Below are 22,196 nucleotides of genomic sequence, written 5' to 3'. Positions count from 1 at the left end.
ACGTGAGAGGTCCCAAGGCTCTTGGACGATCGGAGCTTTCATACGCTGCTATGCTCGTCGAGATTCTAACAAAGTGATCCCCAATGACATCATGGTGGAACACTACAAGCGACAGAGCTCACTACAAAAGCCCCAGTAGACCCAGTCATAAGAGACGGAGCTACGACAGCTATTGGTTTATCTATGACTGGAGGTCAAAGCTTGTGAGAAAAGCAGGCGACAGGAGTCCCGTGTTCGTGACACGCAAGATGGAAGGCATGCCAAGAGGCCCAGTGCAATGCCAGCCGCCTCCGTTTTGCACAATGAATCTAGCTAGACAAAGGTACTACTTTTAACAGCGGAGCTGTTTAAGCGGACTATCAGTCCGTGTGTCACAAACAAAAACAGCTGCTGGTGATGACGTCACCGCGCATTGCCTAGCAACCACGTCGCAGAGCGGCGTGTGCTTTGCATACTCTCCGTGCTGTGCACATGTTGCTTTGACATTGGATGTTAAGGAGAGGGAAGGAGAGCATGCACATGGCACGCACTATGCTCAGGAGAGAGAAAGAGAAAATGGCAGTGAGAGAAAGAGAGAGAAAGAAATTGTAGCAGCACCAACAAGGCAACGCACGAAGCTGCTGCCGACGCCGTCCGCGTTTCCCCGTTTCCCAGCGTTCACGCCAAAACGTGTGCGGTGTCCGTGACTACAGCAAGTGCCTCTGGCGGCGACTCAGCAGGTTTCAACCAGCCACGACTCAGCAAGTGTGGAGACGCAGCTTGGCCGTAACGTCACCGGGGAGATAAAGCTTGGAGCCGCCGCAACGGTGGCAGAACTCTCGTTGACTCTGTGGCAAGTACTTGTAGGTTGACATGGGACGACCAAAGAAGATCAGGACACCTGAAGAAGCCGCTGCTCATCCTGAAAAGCGTCGCGCGACCAAGCGAGAATCTGCCCGTTGGCAGCGAGCCGATTCAGAATATCGTGCCTAGCAGCACTTAGCATTTCCTAGCACAACTTAGCCAAGCCTAGTAAAACCTGGAAGAAGTTAGGTCGCTCACCAGTTCTGCTGTTTACTCCAGCCTTGCACCACTAGTGCAAGCTGCCCACATTTCGTTTTTTCTGGCTTTCACCCACACACGCTACGGAAACATGGACTTCTACACTAAGCCTGCATGAGAAGCGCCATCTGGCCAAATAAGGTAGGTGTTTCAAGTACACAATATCAGGCCACCGCTCGAAAGATTGCCGACACAACATTCGTTGCACTGACTGTAAAGGCAAGCCTGCAACAGCTGTTTGTGACCCCAACTATGCCAGCATAAAGAAACCGAGCAAACGCCAAACCCCAAGCGTGCATGCTGATGCACAGGCATCTACAGGTGATTTGCTTGAAAATGATGTATTACTGCAGACGTTCCGAGTATGGGCTCTCAGTGACTGCAGTTCGTGCTACATAAGAAAGGTCCTGGACAACGGGAGCCAGAGGACGTTTAACAGAGACGATATACCCAGAAAACTACGTCTGCCAACACTGAAAGTAGATGTTGAAGTGAAAGCATTTGGTGGTTCGAGCAATGCGCCAGAGAGCAGCTCAACTTGGTTAAGGTTACTTTGATGAACTGGTTTGATAGCTCCAAGCACGAAACCAAAGCTTTGGAGGTTCCCTTTATTTGTGATCACTTGATTGAACCTCACCAGTCACAGACATTTGTGCAGAAACTGGCCACTGAAAAGAAGCTTACTGCTGACTTTGTATCGCTTCCTGGCCTAAAGACAGAAGTCTGCATAAGCTTGCTCATTGGAGCCAACGAAATGTGGAAGCTCGTGCTAAACGATGTTTGGTCGCACGACAAAGTTACAGGACTAGTGGCGATGAACACTAAGCTTGGCAGGACATTTCAAGGACCTGTACCATGCGACGGCTGTATTTTTAAAGCCCACATGTACGCTTGAGTTCTTCGCACAAGTTGCACAGAGGCTGACATGTCTCAAGCCCTACAGCACTTCTTGTACCTAGACAGCATAGGCATTTTCTAACCCTTCTTCCAACGACGAGCATGGAAATGAAGTAGTCCAATAATTCACAAAGAAAATAGCATTCAGGAAAGGGAGGTATGAAGTAGCGCTTCTGTGGAAGCCCGCAAACACAAATCTAGCAGACAACCGAAGTGTTGTGGTTAGACACCGTCAAGGTTTATTGCGGAGATTTGGCAGTTACTGAGGAGCTCCTTCAGCAGTACGACAAAGCAGTCAGACAGTATGAACTGGATGATCCCGCTGGCAAAATTAATGGACAAGACGTGGCAGAGAAATGTTATTACATGCCACACCATGCCGTTATCGGAGAATCAACTTCGACGACACGACTGAGGGTGGTCTTCGATGCTTCGTCTCACACACGTGGAGCAGCATCTGTGAATGAATTATTAGAAAAAGCACCCAAGATCAACAATGACACAGTTAAAATGCTTGTGAATTTCAGACTACACAAGACTGGAATTATTGCTGATGTACAAAAGGTGTTTCTTCAAATTGGCATTCAAGAGCTTGATTGCGACACCTTGTGGTTCTTATGGTTTGACAGCACGCTGATGCCAAATAAACCTGTGCCAAAACTCCACACACGTGGAGCAGCATCTGTGAATGAATTATTAGAAAAAGCACCCAAGATCAACAACGACACAGTTAAAATGCTTGTGAATTTCAGACTACACAAGATTGGAATTACTGCTTTCAGACTACACAAGACTGGAATTATTGCTGATGTACAAAAGGTGTTTCTTCAAATTGGCATTCAAGAGCTTGATTGCGACACCTTGTGGTTCTTATGGTTTGACAGCACGCTGATGCCAAATAAACCTGTGCCAATAATAGTGGAGTATAGGATGACACAAGTGCCATTTGAAACTACAGCAAGTCCATTCCTCTCAACAGCGACGCTCCAGTATCATTTCAAGCATGTTGATTCTGCATTGAAATCAATTGCAATGCAACTTGCTGAGAATTTCTATGTTGACAATCTCGTTACAAGATGTTGTAACAAGTTCCGAATCGGAATATATCTATCTATTCCAGTGTATCTATCCTTAAATCTTATTATAAGTATTTATGCAAGCCCATCTGTATTCATATAAAAATAATGCATGTTGACCTGTGAAAAATTTTTTTTCACTTAATGGTCACTCTAAAAAAAAAATTTTCGAAATAGATCACTTAAAAGATCTTAAATCTGCAAGAAAAATATCGACCCTGGGGGGTCGAATTTGGTAAAGAAAATTGACCCTCAGAGGGTTAAAAAAATATGGAATTTTAACACCCTAAAGTAACACAAAAGTTAGGAGAAATGCCTGTAATGAGTGAGTGGAGGGCGCCATGGTGGGGGCGTAAAATTGGGACTGTTGAAAAATGCGGCGACGAAACAATGCGGAATAGCAGCAGCTCCGAACACTCTCGAGTGGCCGACAAAGAAGATGCTGGTGGGCGGTGGCACAAAACCAGGTGTACAAGGAACCAGCAGAGAGAAGAGGAGTGACTCGAACGCAGAGAGATCTTTCGGAGACGGGGGCTCGAAGATCACTGGTGACGAGGTCAGTGTCGTTGGGCTCCAGACTCGAGCCCGAGAGCCTTGACAGAACCAGGATGAATCCGTCTGTCCCTGGAGAGATCTGCCAAATATAGGGCTCGGCTATTCCTGCTGCACCTGCTGCAGTTGAGGTTTCTGCCCCTGGTCTTGGTCCCTAGCCACAGTGCGGAGAGCAGAGGTTGCCTGGGGCGACCAGAGGCCTTGAGTGACGCTGATGAGAGGCACCTGGGCAGAACCACGATCAAAGGGATCAGCGTGGGTGCCATTCAGCTATACCAGTCGCACTTGGACGAACTTGGATTCCGACGGCCTTGGGCTCCGATGTCTGGGGCTGGCTCTACCATGCCTTCACGCCCATCATCTTCCACTGCCAGCCATGCCGCTATCGCCGTCAACGTAGGTGCCATAGCTGTCAACTCACCGCCACTCGAGTAACTAAGACTTCTGATGACCGAGTTTCTTTAACAGCAGAGCTGTTTAAAGGGAAAAGGACACAAAATCTGAAAATATTACGAAAATGCTGAAAATGAATTCTCAATGTGTGATTACACCAAAAAGCAGTCACTTGGCTCATTTTTGAGCCGATGGCTTTATTTTTTGCGTCTTTGTGAGCGCGCACCTCGCCGCCCGACCCGCGGGAGTTCGAAGGCGTGATGTCACGACACCCTCATCGGATAGCCAGCCGGCGGCCGCGGTCTGTTGAAGCGCGCCGACGCCGCCATCGCGAGCATGGATTCGAGTTCTGGTGCCTCTACCAGCGATGAGTACACGTCTGAAGACGAGGACCATTCCAACTTGGCAAGAAATATTACCGCTTACCGTTACGATCGAGCCTTCCACGTCAAGCGACGAAGAAGAGCAGGCGGCCGTGGACGTGCCGGTCAGGTTTTTGCGAACCGTAGGGCAAAGATCTCGCTCTGCACCAGACACTTGTGCAAGAATTATTTGTCATTTCCTCTGTAAACTTGCTTTTTCAAGAGCGCACGCAGGCGAGGCAGCTAAGGGGTACTTCATCACTGCGTGGATGATTGAATAGTAGTTTATTCTGTCGACGTGAGCAACTGCTGTGAGGTATCAGTACATCCAAGACTCTCACGTCCACTTCGCAAGACGACCCAGTTTTTTCTGCTTTTAGCCTGTGGAGAAGCAGAGCTCTGTGTGTGCGTCTATTTCGTGAGTCGCGCTTGCGCTCGCTAGCCTTGTATTGTTTCACTATGCCTTGCCAACATTTTTAAAGACATTACTGCCTTCGTGCCCAGCCTCGGGCATCTCGCCCCAGCCTCGCCCTCACACTGCTCAAGAAGGCTGCAAGTGAACGAAAACAGTACCGACATCTTTTCGCTTCCTCTTCTCAAACGCGCCGCTGATCATTTCTGCCTTACGTTTTCGTGAGAAGACCGATGGCACAGCGTCAGGCTTTAGACGTTGCCTTTTGAGCGGCATGCCGAGGCTTTTAAAAAAGCACAGCCGGGCAGGTCACATAATCATCATCGACGAAGTGGTCCGCGCAAATGAAGTCATTTTTTAGAGATCTCCAGGCTGGTCGTGATGGATGACAGGCAGGTATCCAAAGTTTACGCACCTTCTCGTCTCTGGGAAATGTGTGCGACGGCGTGTCACAAACCGACAATGTTGTTAAACAGCAATGTCTGAGAATTTCCTTCCGTTGCGACGAACGCGTCAATACTGAGCGACGACCGCGGGAAGGCGCATGTAAGGCGCATGTAAGACGCACCACCTGCGTGTAGCGCCGATGGGGATAATGTTTCAGACGGACCACGTCCGAAGATCGTCGAAAGGGGTTAAACAAATGCTGCAAGGGACCGACATCCCCGGAAACACTGCGACGGCTGTGGCCAACCTTGGCCGCGCGCGCGCGGGTGGGTGTTATGACGTCAAATTTCAGCTTCTGCCAGCGGCCGCTTGGAGGCAAGGTGCAACAGAAAATCGCAAAAAAAAAAGATGTTTCTCATTATTTTTTTTCAAAGCAGCTTGTTTATTCGTCATTTTCAACAGTTCAACTTTTGTTCCGAAGCAAAAAACCACCTGCCAACTTTTATGTCCGTATCTCTTTAAGCCGGCCGTAATGTGTGCCGCCTGCCACTGCATTGCATAGCAACCACCTCGTGCGCTATGCTCGGGAGAGAGAAAGAGAAAATGAAAGCGAGAGAGAGTGCGCACGTCGCGCACTATGCTTGGGAGAGAGAAAGAGAAAATGAGAGCAAGAGAGAGAGAAACAAATTGTTGCAGCACCAACGAGGCAACGCGTTTCCCCACATTAGCGCCAAACGCTCGCAGTGTCCGTGACTGCAGCAGGCACCTCTGGCAGCGGCTCGGCCGAGCTCCCACCAGCTGTGCGCTACTGCGCATGCGTCGCGACGTCATCGCGGCGTGTCGTCTGCTGCGCGACACTCGTACACTGGTCATAGCTTTCGCCCCACTTCCCCTACATGTGCTTGGACTGCAAGTGCTTCGCGAGGCATTCCCCGATGCCACGGACCACGAGGAAATGCTTATACATTTCGTATAACTTAGCATCACTTCTTATAGCCAGGACCAACTAGGAACTGATCAGCTCCGCTGTGTCTTTAGCCTTGCGCCACTAGTGCAAGCTACCCTGATTTTTTCTAGTTCGAGATCGATTTCAACTTCTCGCATGATCTATTCTGCGCTTTCTATGTGCTGTTTGGTATTCTCTTGCTTTTTTTTTTGTTGTTGTAATGAATATTAAGCTTTTTTTGGGGAAGAAATGGCTACATCCATTCTGAAATGAGGCTCTGCCTCACTTTAACAATTCATAATCAAGGAACCTGTCATCACAATGCCATACATAGCCAGGGAGCTCCAAGCGCACCTACTGGGGTTCTTTAATTCACAACACAATGCCCACCTTTGTGTTCCACCACAATTAAAATGTAACCATGAGTCAAACCCACAACCTCATGCTTAGCAGCAAAATGCCACAGCCACTTTAGCAGGCTATAATAAAACCATGCATTTGTGCCAAGAAACTTCGTAAGCCTTTGAGGTAGCCCCTTGTTTCTTACCTTTACATAATTCTCATTCCACGAGTACCAAGATTCGACAGCATCCATCACTTGGTTAAACAAAAAGCTGAAAAGAAACACAGTCAGACAGCAGATGTTACTTGCTTTCCCTATCAACCAAAAGTATCAATGCTAGTAAATTCCCCCAATATTTCAGTGATGTACCAACCACACAACCTTTGTGACATTTCTTATCCACAGACACTAAACGTGAACTCAACTTCCCCTGACACAGTCTTGGTGATCTGCAGAGAATTGCTTTGCATGGCCTAAATGTTGAACAAAAAGAAAACTTCCACAACATAAGAACACTTCCTGATGGTGGCACGCAGAAATACAATTTTCACAAACACTTTTGCAGAGGAGAGATGCATTCCATTTCATATAAAAGAATGGCAATGCACTGCTTGCATTTAAGCTGCTTCATCAGAGGGACTGTCCTCAGAGATAAAGCTGAAGCAAGTATATTTACTTCTCGTTGACTCTTTGCAAGAAAGGGTGTGGATATACAGTAAAACCTTGTTCATATGTTTTGGAAGAAAATGCAAGAAAATATTTACTAACAGGGAAAACGTACAATCCAAAGTCACTAAAAATTTGGCAGACTCTACTGTAGCTGACATCTATGCAATGTGAAGAATTGTGAATTGTTGCTGCCCAAGATGCCAGCATGTGCTGAGCTGGTGAGGCCGAAGTGACGGCTTGAGACATCAATTTCGCAGCTTTCGCAAGCTTACATTTGCGCTGCTCGAATTCGGCCTCAGTCAGCAGTTCCTTCGGGTGGGGCATTTTGGCGGGAAATGTTGACATGCCCACTTCACGAGAATCATTGCTGCGACACCAGACGCTGACACGTGCGTGGAGCTGGTGGGGCTTGAGCAACCCGAGACACACTGTCCTATTGCGTAGTGTTTCAGGACGGCAACAAGAAACTTGCCGGGATATGATGCTGCCAGAGCAAAATATGACACTTGCTTCATGCCGCCTGCAACAGGGAACGGCGGCGCATCATCTGGGTTACCGCCCATTAAAAGCATCCAGTACGGTTCCGGCAAAATGCCACACACATAGACGCATAGATGCTTATAGCAATAGGGTTGGCGGCGATAGCGGTCAACGTAAAGTGTGACGATCCGCGAGGCGTTTTGTTGGTACAGGAAAAGGAAACTGAGTGCGTGCCCAGCGTGACACGGGCGCTTGAGTACTGCACGGAAGCTGCCGTGGTGGGCACCTACTGCTTTCGATCATGCGTGCCTCGCGCCTATTCTTGTTCACATTCTTACTGCAAACAGAGGTTTAATAAGTGAGAAAATAGCGAAAAACTGAATGATAAGTGCTGACGCCCCTTTGAATTTCCCGCACTACACGTTCGTAACGTTGGAGATCACAAACAGCAGCCCGGTCGCGATTTATCGCTGTTAATAAAACACAAAATGAAATGCACCTTAAACTGAGCATAAACAGCATTTGCCAACATTTTAAAACGTTTCAAGCAAGAAATACAAGTTTAGCGCAAAATTAAAGAAATAATAAGAAAACAATGGCATGGCACTAAATGCGGTTGTGATGGTTTCACTTTTGCTCCATGCATCATTGCACGCGCCTGTTCTGCTCTACAGTGTTGCAGTGTTTGGTTGCATGTTGCATGGCTCGAAAAACGTTGACTTCGTGGGAAACAGACAGAAAATGCCTCGTGTGTGTAGTGTTGAGGGCTGTATAAACGGTGTAAGGTGCTCGTTCAGGGGCAGCGGGAGTGTTGACCTGAGTATGTCCTTTCATGGGTTGTCACGCGATGAGCCCCGGCGTTCGCAATAGCTCAGTGCTCTGCCGATGATAAAACGGCAAAAGAGCCAGAGAAACCGATGGCGTGCTCTCTGCATTTCTCGCCCTCGGATTATGTATATAATCCTGCCCTCGGAAAGTCTCTTGACGTGCCCCAGAGGCCAGTCCTTTCTCGAGCAGCTGTTCCCTCAATGTCACCTTCATCAAATCTCCTACTGGTGCTCCTGCAGCAGCAAACTGGCGGCTCGGTGATTGCTTAATGTCATTAAAAAAAAGCCACTGAAAAAACCATACCAAGTACGCACGCAACTTTCTGCGCTTGTTCTGTCGGGAACATCGTCGCCTGGCGGACCGGATGCCTCGCCTTCAATCGCCGAAAATGAGGCCTCGCTTTCCGTGGGTGCGGCCGGCGGCTCACCGCCATCGCACGCGTAAACACCTACCGTGCGAACACGGAGGATTATTTCACGCTCTGTTTCACTGAAGTCGCTGAAATACAGTCATGCTTCTCTGGCGAGCTCTTCGTTGTGGAAGGGGGTTTATTAACGTCGGACGGGCGGAAGGATTGCACGACGGGCACAAAGACAGTCTCAGCCGGCGTCAGCAGCTCGCGATCTGCGCTCGCACCTCCAGCCAAGACAGAGACCCACTGCTGCGTCCGTTGCTTCATCCCCACTACAGCACCCCGGCGGCGAAGGGAAGCCATCCTGGCGACTCAAGGCGACGTGAGAATAAGGGGGTCATGATATGGCTTTAGGCGGCTCACGTGGACCACCTGGCGGCCAAGACGACGCTTGTCGAAGGTTGGGTTGACCAGCTCAATAACAGAGGTGACGGAAGATAGGCACTCGATGACGCGATAAGGGCCTTGGTAAACTTAGGAGTCAGGCAGGGGAATGAAACGGTATGCGGAGCCATACGAGGGAGCGGACGGTGAAATCTTGTTCAGTCAGATTGCGGTCATGGCGATCTTTCTGGAGGGCTTGGTTGTCCGAAGTAAATGAACAGGCCAGCTGACGACACTGTTCAGCATATTGAGCCATTTCAGAAACTGGGCTGAACTCGGAGATGTCCGGACGATACGGCAAAATGGTGTCGAGTCGAGTGGGGTGCATGGTTTGTGGCCATATAAAAGAAAGAACGGGGAAAAGCCGGTGGTCGACTGTGTCACGGTATTATACGCGTAAGTGACGAACGAAAGAATGACATCCCAGTTAGAGTGGTCAGAAGCAATATACATGGACAGCATGTCTCCCAGCGTTCGGTTGAAGTGCTCTGTTAGTCCGTTGGTCTGTGGGTGGTAGGCTGTAGATGTGCGGTGAACTATACGGCATGAATGAAGGAGCTCCTGAAGGACATCGGATAAAAACACACGCCCTCTGTCGCTCAGTAGCTCGCGTGGTACACCATGGCAGAAGACGAAATGATGTAAGATGAAGTTTGCAACATCACGAGCACCAGCCGAAGGAAGCGCGGCTTTTTCCGCATACCTCGTTAGGTGGTCCATTGCGACGATGACCCATCTGTTACCAGCGACAGAGCACGGAAGTGGGCCATAAAGATCGATTCTGACACGGTCGAAGGGTCGTGCAGGACACGGTAAAGGCTATAGGAGTCCCGGCAAATGAGGAAATGGTTTCTGTCGTTGACACAATTGGCAAGACCGAATGTATTTTCGGACATAGGTGTACAGTCCACGCCAGTAATAAAGTTGGCAGAGCCGCTCATACATTTTCAGTGCACCAGCGTGAGCATGTTGGGGGTTAGCATGAAAGTATGCACAGACATCGGACCGCATGTGGCTAGGGATGACAAGCAGCCATTCACGGCCATCCGGTCGATAGTTGCGACAATATAATAGTTCGTCCCGTATCGCGAAATGCGTGGCTTGGCGGCGAAGTGTACGTGGGTACGCAGAAGTTGGCGGTGTGGAAAGAACATTCAGGAGAGAGGCGATCCAGGGGTCTTTTCGCTGTTCAGATGGCATTCTGTGGCGGTCAGAGCAGCCAAGGGAAAGGCACCAGTTGAATGCGGCTCTTCAGCCGATTTCATGGGAGATCGGGAGAGCGCATCAGCGTCAGAGTGCTTTCGCCCCAATCAGTAAACCACGCGAATGTCAAATTCTTGCAGGCCAGAAGGATTCTTCAGGGAAGCCAACCAACACAGAGCGTGATGGTAAGTCACCACGTCGAAAGTGTGGCCGTATAAGTATGGACGAAACTTGCTTATTGCCCAGACAATCACCAGACACTCTTTTTCGGTTACTGAGTTGTTGGATTTCGCCTTGGTGAGGGCACGGCTAGCATAAGCTACAACATACTCGGAAAAGCCTGGTTTGCGTTGCGCAAGTACTGCACCAAGACCGACACTGCTGGTGTCAGTGTGTACTTCGGTTGGTGCAGTCGGGTCGTAATGGCGCAGAATGGGTGGGGAGGTAAGCAGATGCCGTTACGTAGTGAAGGCGTTGTCACAGGCTTGAGTCCAATTTGATAGGTCACCAGGGTGAGCAAGTAGCTTCGTAAGCGGTGCCATGATGGAGACAAAGTTCTGGACAAAGCAACGAAAATACGAGCATAAGCCCACAAAGCTGCGCAGTTCTTTTACAGTAGTTGGCTTAGGAAACTCTGCAACGGCGCGAAGTTTGTAAGGATCAGGAAGAATACCGTGTTTTGAGACTACATGGCCCTGTATGGTGAGCTGGCGAGCCCCGAAGTTACACTTCTTCAGGTTGAGTTGAAGGCTTGCGTTGGTAAGGCATTGGAGAATCGTGTGCAGACGGGTGAGATGTGTAGCGAAATCGGGGGCGAACACGACGACGTCATCGAGATAGTAGAGACAGATCTGCCATTTTAGACCGCATAAAATGCTGTCCATCATTCGCTCGAATGTTGCAGGCGCATTGCAAAGTCCAAATGGCATGACTGTGAATTAGTACAGGCCATCTGGTGTGACGAACACGGTCTTTGGATGGTAACACTCGGCCATCGGGACTTGCCAATAACCCGAACGCAAGTCGAGCGAAGAGAAGAATTCGGCGCCTTGTAGACAATCGAGGGTGTTGTCTATGCGAGGAAGATGGTAAACATCTTTTCTAGTAATTTTGTTGAGACGCCGGTAGTCAACACAAAACCTAATGGAACCATCTTTCTTCTTGACCAGCACAACGGGGGATGACCAAGAACTACAGGAAGGCTTGAAAAAAATTATGAGGTTTTACGTGCCAAAACCACGATCTGATTATGAGGCACGCCATAGTGGGGGACTCCGGAAATTTGGACCACCTGGGGTTCTTCAACGTGCACCTAAATTTAAGTACGCGGGTGTTTTCGCATTTCGCCCCCATCGAAATGCGGCCGCCGTGGCAGGAAGGCTTGATGACTCCACGCTGAAGCATGTCGTTAACTTGCTCCGTAATTATACGACACTCCGCTGGTGATACGCGGTAAGGGCGCTGGCGCAAAGGGATGTTGGTTACAGTGTCAATTCTGTGAACAATGGTGTTCGTTCAACCTAATGATGCTTAAGGGAAGTCAAAAGAACTTCTAAACTCGTTGAGAAGGGTAATAAGCTGTGCACGTTGATCCGGAGTGAGGTTACTGTCGATGAAAGGGAAAAATATGTCCGAGGACACGTCATCGAACGCAAGGTGAGGTGTCAGCGCGTTCAGCTCGGGCTTCGGATTGGGCTCGTAGGAATCAACAGGCACGATAACATCATCGTCGACTGACTGAACGTGTCCAAGCGTCTCATTATGGCACGACGTGATAGGGCATGAGGTAGCGTTGGAAATAAGTATTCCGGAGGCATCCTGGTGAAGTGCTAGGACGGCAAATGGTAGCAACACATGGTGGCGGCAACTGAATACGTCAGATGGCGTGAACAGAACTGTAGTTTCAGTAAGGGCAGCACAGTAAACAGGAACAATGATGGCACTGAGAGGGGGCAGGTCAGTGTCAGCAGCCACGACAAGCTTGTCAACACCAGACACGGGCATATGGTCAGAAGGTACATTGCCAAATACAGACAGTTCAACCTGAGTGTGAGAGCAGTCTATAACGGCGTGAAGACGCGACAAGAAATCCCACCCATGGATTACATCAGGAGAACACGAAGTTAACACAATAAACTCAATGCTGTACAGTACGTCGCCAATGACCACCTTAGCCGTGCATGCTGCAATCGAATGGATTCACTGTGCGCTTGCAGTACTGAGGGAAAATGCTGTAGGTGGTGTTGTCACTTTACGAAGTGAGCGGCAAAGTTTCTGACTAATGACGGATATAGTTGCACCGGTATCGACGAGCGCAAGAGTTCGTATACCTTCAACAAAAACTTCGACAACGTTGGCAGGGGACAAGCGAGGACTTACACAAGCCGACGACGACGCAGCTCGTGCCTCCGGAGCTGCGGCAGTCAGTTTTCCGTCTCAGCGGTGGGTCGACGACGCATAGGTGATAAAGAATGGCGGCGTGGCGAGGGTGAGCAACGGGAAGCAAAGAATTGAAAGTCGGAGTCAGGCTGGGGGTCTCGTGCATATACCTCAGGTGGCGCGTCTTGTGGAGTGTAGTACTGGGGTACGGAATAAATAGTTACGGTACCTTGGGGCACCCGAGGCAGCCGCGAAGCGCCTACGACAGAAGCGTGTTACGTGACCGGGAATTCCGCAAGCGTAGCTTATCGTCGATTGTCAGCAGTGCGCCATGGGTTGACGATGTGCTTCTGTGCACCAGGGAAAGGCGCCAGTGTCTGTCAGAGAGGTTCAGGAGCCAACGCTGGCAGTCGACGCGGAGGCATTGCAGCGGTAGCCGCATAAGTGAGTGGTGCGGCAACAGGTGTCGGCTGAGAGGCGGACGGCAGCACCTCGGAGACCTGCTCCTGAATGACTTGTCTGAGAGACGCCGTGAGATTGTGCGTAGGCACTTCTGGGGTCGGCAAATACGACAAACACGAGATCTGCCGTGCCACTTCCTCATGCACATACTCTTTGATTTGAAACAGTAGCCTCTCGTGGTGACCTCCGATGGTTAAGGCGGCGAGGGAATCGTCTGTTGTTGTTGTTGACCGCCGCACTAAGACGCATTGCTTATGGAGCTCGTCAAAGCTCTGGCACAAGGTCGTAAGCTCAGCCACCGTGCACGGATCCTTTGCCAGCAGCATTTGAAAGGAATCGTCGTCAATGCCTTTCAAGATGTGTTTGATCTTCTCTTGCTCGGGCATAGACGGATCCAGGCGCTTGCACCAGTCGATGACGTCTTCTATGTAACTGGTGAAATTTTCGCTTGCTGCTGTGCACGTCCGTGGAGAGTGCGCGCTGTTCGGCGCGGAGCTTGCACACGGTGGGGCGGTCCAACGCATCTGCGAAGCGTTTCTTGAACGCACTCCATGTAGTGAAGTCGGACTCATGGTTGTGGTACCACAGGCTTGCGACGTCTTTTAGATAGAACGACACATTCTGCAGTTTTGATGGGTCGTCCTACTTATTGTGGCCGCTCGCCTTTTTGAATGTGGCCAGCCAATCTTCCTCATCATGGTCATCTGTTCCACTAAAGAAGGAAGGGTCAAGCTGGCGCAGCGCACCGGTTACGACGACCTGCGGAGATTGGGCAGTGGCTTGTTGGGTGATTTCGTCAGGCATTTTCGGGACATGTGGTAGCGTCCGACTTCGGAGTTCCAGGTTTGCAGACCCAGCACCTCCACCACTTTGGAAGGGGGTTTATTAACGTCGGACGGCAGGCGGAAGAATTGCACGACGGGCACAAAGACAGTCTCAGCCGGCGTCAGCAGCTCGCGATCAACGCTCGCACCTCCAGCCAAGACAGAGTCCCACTGCTGCATTTGTTGCTTCATCCCCACTACAGTTGCAAGGTTCAGCGTCAGCAACGGTATTCATCGCGGCCACAGAACATCTAAGCAAAAGTCGCAGCGAACGCAAACGCAGTGACCATGCAGCCTATGATGCAGCCAGTGCCTCAACCGTTTACGCAAGCAGTGACGTATCATGGTGCCCTCTGATTCGCTGAGAGCAATGAAATCAGTGACGACACTGCTTCAGCGCCGAATCTGAGGTGAGAGAAATTGAGGAAGAGATATTTGGTCTTTGTTAACGAATTTCTCCGCTAATAACTCATATTTTTGCACCCAACAAAAACTGCATGCATTCCTGAAGGTGTGTCTTTTATTCCAGCTGAACTTCCCGTTTCTCTTTGGTGTCCCTTTAAGAAGCATGGTGTCACGCGTGCACAAGCAAACATGATCACATTTCACTTGGTGACTGCGGAAACTCGCTGTCAAGACGCTACAGTGAGGAAGCGCGGCAGCAGCAGCGAGCGAATTGACCTTCATGCTGCGTCTCGCATCAATGCAAACTAAGCCGCAAAAACAGAGCGCATGGCGGACTGTGCCCCCATCGCAGATGGCTTTCAAGATACGGCAGCCCCGATGGGCACGTGCGGCCACATGGAGTACAGTGCGCGCCCACCCCCTCTTCTCTACCCTCCCCCCGGAGCCTTGCTCGGAAGACGGCGCGAGCAAGGCTTCCTGCCCACTTTCTTACATTGTATGCGCAAGATTGAGCCACGATTGCCGGCTTACCCTCACACACTTTCACTCGCACATACAGCATACAGCGCGCGGCGACGAATTTATCGCCCTCGGACTTTATACGGAACCTCACGGCGATGGCAGAAATGTGCCTGGAGTGTCCATATAGTTGTTATCGCAATAAAATCTTTGTTTTTATTATAATGCGGTACCACTTACAGTGCGGATATTCGAGACTCCGGCGACTTACATTATACGCGGTCTACACTGTAAAAGGAGAAAACTCCATAGAAATAAAACATAGGCCAACCAAATTTTGTATTTACTAGTATTTTTCTAACCGATAATTAATAATATGCATTGGTGCTTGTTATATCGAGATCCAACTGTAGTAACCATGCATGTCTTTGTTAGTTAATAAGGTTAACTTGCTAGTTTCCTATCCTGTTCCAATATCACAGTTACAGGTAATGAGCCTCAAGTATCTGTTGACAATTCTGATCATCTTAAGTTGACAGAAACTCTTGGGATTGTGGGGATGCGCGACTCTCACGCGTCCCCTGATGTTGTTTTCCCCGCATAGCTCGCGTCTCCTGTAGTCTGGCTTCTCCGTGTGGCTAGGCGGCGGTCGTAGTGGTTGCAACGCATTGCAAGAGATGGCATGAGTGTCGCGATGCTAACGCCACCGAATGGCAAAGTGACTTGGGGAAAAAGGTTGAAGGCGCTTCCTCTAAGGGTTGGGATCGGTGAGCGATGCGGGCAGTTCCACGCGTGCGCTGATCCACGCTTTGCGAGGCCGTCTCGCGAGGCTTGGAGCAGGACACCGGTATGGACGAACATGGATCGTTCGAACTCACCACCATTCGCGTGATCGTACACATGAACGACTAGGCGATGGTGTCATAGCATGGGGCGAACATATTCACTCACTATCCTGTCGTGGTGAGTCGGACTGCCTTGATTTGTCGCGCGGCCATGTGAATGTTCTATGCATAGTAATTCGGCTAGCGTGTATTAGTGTATGAAAGGCGCAATAAAAGCCCTTTTGACTGTTTACACTACTGTTGTCGTTCCTTTGTCCCAAAAGCACGTGTGAGACCCGACAGGATAGACAGAGCTGTACCAATGGCAACGACGGATGTTGATGACAATTACTCATGGAAGATTTTCACAAGTTTGCTGACATTGCAACATGGAAAGCATCGTCCAATGGAAATATGAATTCTGATTTAATACTGAGGCACACAAGAATTGATTTCAGGATTCACTGTATTGATTCTAAATTACTGAGCAGAATACAGGTTGCAGATAAAAATTCATGCCATCCTTTGAAGCAAACAAATGTTTCCTGCCCTTCTCAATGAATGTTTTCACTAGTCATTTTCAACAGCGCTGAAACTAGAAGATTTATTCACAAAATGTCATGTTCTAACATAATACCTTATCTTACTTTTTTTTTTTTTTCATCTAAACAAAAAGGAAGAGTTGGTCACAATTTCTGGGTAGCTGATGCTGAGTCCAGCAGTGTTCAAATAGTAACATCATCTTGTGATGTCCGTAACAAGACAAATGCAGAAGCAACTCTTACAAGGCATCATGCTCAGTGTAGTCAGGATTGAGAAGCTCCCTGAGGTCATCTCTGCAGAAAGAAAAATAAAGTACAACGACTGTCACAGCATGGTGTAGGTGACAACAAAACATTTCATGCAAAAAGCCTAACAGAGAACTCACCTCAATGCATCTGGGAACTCTCTGAAAACCAACAGGGGAAATAAAAAGGAACTAATTTGCATCAACAATTCCACATATCCTAGAATCACGAAAGCGGTCTGTTCCAATATTAGTTCCACAAAAGTTCAGTCCTGTCCTATCATAATTAGGGCTTGCTGTCTCATTCTGGCAAACATATGTAGTATTCTACAGCACCAAATGCTTGCCGATTCAGAGGTGTATGGCTGCACGGCTGTGCATTCAGACAATCTTCAAAGAGTGGCAACTTTCAAATTGGATAAGCTGAGCTAGCGTCCAAACAAAATGAAGCATAGCATTACACGTCTCACCATGGAAATTTGCTACATATATATATATTTTTTTTAAATCCGAGCCCTTCCACTACTGTGAAGATGAAAGCCAGTGAAGCTGTGACTGTGGTGGGTCTGCTGTAGTGAATATTGCTACAGTGAATTTATATATTATCATTATTGATTATATTGAGCGTCTTCGGCATGTTCATCAAAGAGCAAGGACACCGGCGTCTTGCTTTCGCCCAGCATCATGGCCAAGTAGTGCATTTGCTGAGCCAAGTCCGCCCCATCGTAATAGACTAGCGTATGAGCCACAGCGTTCATAGCCGGCACACTGCACAGCAGCGTCAGTATCCTGTGAGATCTCCCTCACTCCTGCTCTCGGCAGCTCATACCCACATATCCAACGCGGGTATGAGCTACACGCGATTTCTTTCTTACCTTCCTTCTTTCTTTCTTTCTCAATTTTTTTATTTCTTTCCTTCCGTATTCTTTTTTTTCTTCTTATTTGTCCCTGACTCATACCTGCATATCCAATGCGGGTATGAGCCACACATGATTTTATTATCGTTAATCGTGACGTAACTGACGAGCATGTGATGTTATTGATGTCATGACCTATCAGTCATGTTAGTCATTCATTTTGACACCTGTGCTAAGGCACAACTGACGGGAAATGGCCAGGCACATGGAGCCAAACCACCACGCACATGGAGCCTAAATGCTGATGATGATAGTTTTTTTAAACATGGACATAACCCTGGGGGAACTAGCCCTTAACAGCTTCACTGTAAAAAAAAAAAAAATCTACTTCTAGAAGCTTTCTAGGAATACCTTCTTATTTAGGCTCTCAAATATTTGCAAGAACTTATGAAAATGGGAAAAACAAGAAAACCTAAATTTGTTTACAACTCTAACTTCCCAACAAAAGCATATGTGTATTGCAGTTTTGTCAACTGAACCCAGCAGAGCATTTGAAGTGGGCAAAAGTAACATCCTGATATGTAGTTAATACATGAAATTGCTGCCTCAGTTGTACAAGTGCCACAAAAGTGATTATGTGCTGAAAGTTATCAACTCTACCCACTCTAGATGCTCCAACAGCTGCAATTTAAAAAAATGGCATAGTATCTGCTTTAGTCGCGTAGCTGCAAAGCTTTCAAGGGCAATTTGAAGAAACTCATATCTAAAATTTCAGCACATTGAGGGTCAACTTCATAGCGTGGGCAGCTCCCAGGGGAGACACTTCATTGGTTCTCCACACTACATTTATTTTACATTGCAGGACTACAACGAGGCCACCATCACCAAACGTCTCTATTCTTACTCTTCAAACTACTCGGCAACATAAGGTATGTCAAGAAGAGAGGTGACAATTTTATCACGAGGGGTCATGTTGTGTATAAGCAGTACTCGGGTTTTTACAGCGAAGCTGTCTATGGTTAGGGTTTCATGCATTTTTCGTGTCTGTAAACAAATCTGCGTGTGCAAAAACTCAGCTCCTGAATTTTATGCAAAATTGCTTCATTCTATGCAAAAGCTTATACGTTTCATTACTTGGATATGCATTTTTATTAGATTAGTTATCAATAGGCACCATTTTCAAAATCAGTAGACTCAAGCAGATAATAAGGGTTTCTCAAAGGTTCACCGCTGTGCGACCCATCGTGTCGGCCATGTGTATGCTCGCATCGCCTTCTCTTTGTCATCGTTCCACGCAAGCTGCTTGCAGGCATAGTTTCCATCCGCTCTACCAACGTGCGGTCCCGTCGTACGTGTCTAGTTTCGTCCAGCTACTCGAGGTGCCGGTAGACTTCCACGCGATTGTATGCCGCCAAGTGAAATAAAAGTGTGTTTGCGTGTGTCTTTCTATGGGATGATCACCATCGCTGCTCTAGAGAAATAAAATTTGCTTACACCTTTCACCTAAATTCTGTGTCACCTCTATGTCGTGTGCTAAATTGCTTCGCTGGTAATTCACCTTCACAGCAGTGGAATGACGCGCGATTTTTTTTCTCTTACACTGACAATAGTAGAAAACAGTACACCACAATGCCAGTTCAAGCAGAATGCAAACTTTTAAAATGGCCTAATAGCAGCCTACTATTCATGAATGCACTCCGCTGGCATGCAGATATGAAGTGTGGCAGTCTATAGTACACATGCAACAATGGTAGTAGGGCATCCATTGGCATAATGCATCAGTTGATGCAAGATCAGGAATGATCATTTTAACATCATAAGAACAAGATCTGCAGTTGTCGCCGCAAAAAGTGGTTGGCTCCCCACTTCATTAGGTGAGACTGCTTAAGCTGAGCAGAAATTTCCTCTAAATGTCCTAAAATCTATATATGTGAAGATGCCTATAGGAGTGGCTCAGCGCAAGAGATGGTTTGTTCTTTTCTCAAAGAACCATGTTTCGGCCCTTGCAAGTCATGTTATTGCTATGAACTGTTGGCAGCTGACGGATTCAATGACTGCGTAGAATATGCTGACATAATGCTTCCGTAGTATGGCCAATGGCCTCACTTGTTCTAGAGCATTCTCTGGAGGGCTGAATGCATCCATAATGCCATTGCCAAGTGCATAAGACCAGGGCACGAAGCCATGAACCCCTTAACTGGGCATGTGCAGCAGTTTATCACAGTCATGCTTCCCCCACATTGCAAGTACCATAAGCCTAACACTTCACTGTTCCCATTTTATACTGGTGTTGACTGTATACAGCACTCAACCAAAGTGAAGTGTGCTGTGCATACTCAATGTGGAAGTCGACAGAGGTAGAGACAGAAAGTTGTGCGGCTATTGCATGGCCTTCGACACTGGCAGTGGGAGCGGGACACTGCCTGATCTCGGAGGCCATGGCAGCTAACTTGGCAGTGCAGCTAGTTTGTTGTGTTGGCAGGTGGCGTAAAGCTCATGGCAGTTTAAAATGAGATTTTAAATGTATGTGATTAAAAGGGAATTTCAAGATGAATTACAATTACTGCATTATATCTATCAGTTTGTTATAACGAAGTATGACTGCTATTAGCCTGCTCTTGAGCAGCAGAAAAATTAACTCACCTGATATAGTCCAGCTCCAGGGCATGCAGAAATGCCTGCTGATCATTGTGCAGTACAAAGATGATTGGAGCCAGAAGCTCATGCATACCCTTATATGAACAAAAATATACACCGTTAAAAATGTTACATGCATCAAGAGAGAATGCAATTTTACTTTACTGCACACAATCTTTCACTGGCAAAGAAAGTTACAGCAAAAAGTGAAGTGAATGTGACGGTCACCTAAATGTTACTATTTATTGCAGAGTGCTGTCAGTGATCAGCATGTTAAAATAAGTGCTTATCAAGGCAGTGAGGTTTATTATGGTCCACATTAGACAGTCGAACTTCATTATAATGAACACGTATATAGCGAAATATCGGATAAAACGAAGTAAAAGCAGACATTGCTTGGTCCATGCTTTGTTTCAATGGGAGTTTTATTTGTATAACAAATCAAAAAATTCAAAATTTGAAGCTGGATCGGTTATACTGAAGTAGTATTATTGCAATAGCAATAATATGGACACTCCAAGCGAATTTTCGCTGTCATTGTCGGCATTGACGTGATGCTCCACATATATTTAGGTATATGTACGCTGTACGCCGTGTCACACTACATGTCATGCTGCATTTGCGGGTTATAATGCTACACTATTCTATCACTAACATTGCTCATACCAGGTCTTAAATTCCTGACCAAATTATTTCATAGAATTTTGTGAATGGCAGACCACAAACAAATGTCATGAAACATAACACTGACAGTGCATGCCATTTATCTTAAATCTTCTCAGACTATTAAAAGTGCAAAACAATATCAGAGCTAAAACCTGGAAGTGATGTAATTGCACTATCTCCGTGATCAGCCCACAAAAGAGGTTTGAAAAATACCCGATACGAAAAAGTGGTGGTAATACGAAAAAGTGGTGGTAAAGTCGGTAAGAAAGACTGTCTTTAATAAATAAACATAAATGAAATTGTCCGACAGCAGGATTCGAACAGAGGACCCCTAGCACAACAGCTCAATCTCCTAATCATTAGGCCACAGGTGCATGTCTCGGTAAACAGAATAGGGCATCCTTAAGAATTTCCCACGTGCAAGCCAGCGCAATGCGACGACGGTGCATTTTATGAACACTCCATGCGATTTTTCGCACTCATGAACACAGAAAGATACTGATTTCTTTAGTTGTAATATACTTTCTGGCGAACATAACACACATTAACTGTAAGATTTTCTTTGCGTCAGAATTTCAATGCCAGGTGGCGAAACATGTCTAGGCGTGTTCATGTTCCAATCGCAGAGACTGGTGCACAGAAGTAGCTGTGAAGACCTCAGGTTAGACAACTTTAGGTGCTGGAACAAACTAAAAAACAGCCTACGCAGACTATGCAGACCCTGTCGGCTTGTGCGATCATTTTCCCACACGTAGTAGCCAAGGTACTGTGGCTAGGATAGTACATGATGGTGTGTGGTTTCTGCAGCGAAGCTCCGCTTCCCTCACATTGCACAAACATGTGCCACGTGTGTTGTTAGAACGCCAGCCGAGAAGCTCCAGAGAAACGCTAATCGCAACGAAGCAAGGCGGGCCTGCATACACGCAAGGACCACTCCTTTAGTTCAAGTGCAGCACAGGAACAGGAGGCTAAGCGACAACGTTGACCAAACCATGCTGTTCAAAGACGCGAAGCGGATGCACACATCATGCCCACTGTGAGCATGACACAGTACGGGAATGCGAGGTCCACACAAGGTGACAACGCCGACATGACCCTGTAGTTATAACTGATGCTTCTTGCAGTCATTGAGTTTTCTCTGTTCATGTGTTTACACATGCCACACAACATACGTTTACTTAGTAAGCTTATGCTTACTGCAATTCCTACTGCCCCTACAGCTACGAGTCTTACACTTCATACAATATTCTAATATGTTGCTATCGCATTCACTGCTTCGCCCTTATGGCAAAACTGTGATTTTGTGTGTGTGTGTGTGTGTGTGTTGGCGTGGCTCGAAATGTATCAATGAGTAAGCAAAGCTCTAAAAAACACAATATTTTGATAGTTTGAATCGCTGACAGCCGAAGAGCGTTTGAATTGCCCGCCCCTGTTTCACACCCCACCATCTAAGGGCAGTGAAAGTGGCTAGCATCAGCCAACCAATCTAAATAAATTGTTTTGTGCATGCG

General features: G+C 47.6%; 1 protein-coding gene across 5 annotated transcripts in view; it reads right to left on the bottom strand.

The window, feature by feature from the left end:
- LOC119456546 (TBC1 domain family member 5-like) overlaps positions 1 to 22,196 on the bottom strand; it is a 103,698-nt gene that overhangs the window by 42,476 nt on the left and 39,026 nt on the right. For 3 of the 5 annotated variants that reach the window (XM_049669965.1, XM_037718378.2, XM_049669964.1), the window contains 4 exons: positions 20,026 to 20,114; positions 16,667 to 16,687; positions 16,524 to 16,574; positions 6,614 to 6,680 (listed from right to left, as the gene is read on the bottom strand). In XM_049669965.1, the coding sequence (XP_049525922.1) occupies positions 6,614 to 6,680; positions 16,524 to 16,574; positions 16,667 to 16,687; positions 20,026 to 20,114 (228 nt within the window). The remainder of the gene's footprint in view (positions 1 to 6,613; positions 6,681 to 16,523; positions 16,575 to 16,666; positions 16,688 to 20,025; positions 20,115 to 22,196) is intronic. The other 2 variants (XM_049669962.1, XM_049669963.1) reach the window with 2 other exon arrangements.

Source organism: Dermacentor silvarum, chromosome 6, assembly GCF_013339745.2.
Source record: "Dermacentor silvarum isolate Dsil-2018 chromosome 6, BIME_Dsil_1.4, whole genome shotgun sequence".
Lineage (NCBI taxonomy): Eukaryota > Metazoa > Arthropoda > Arachnida > Ixodida > Ixodidae > Dermacentor > Dermacentor silvarum.
Note: the sequence above shows the minus strand (reverse complement) of the source record. Positions and strands in the feature narration are given on the sequence as shown.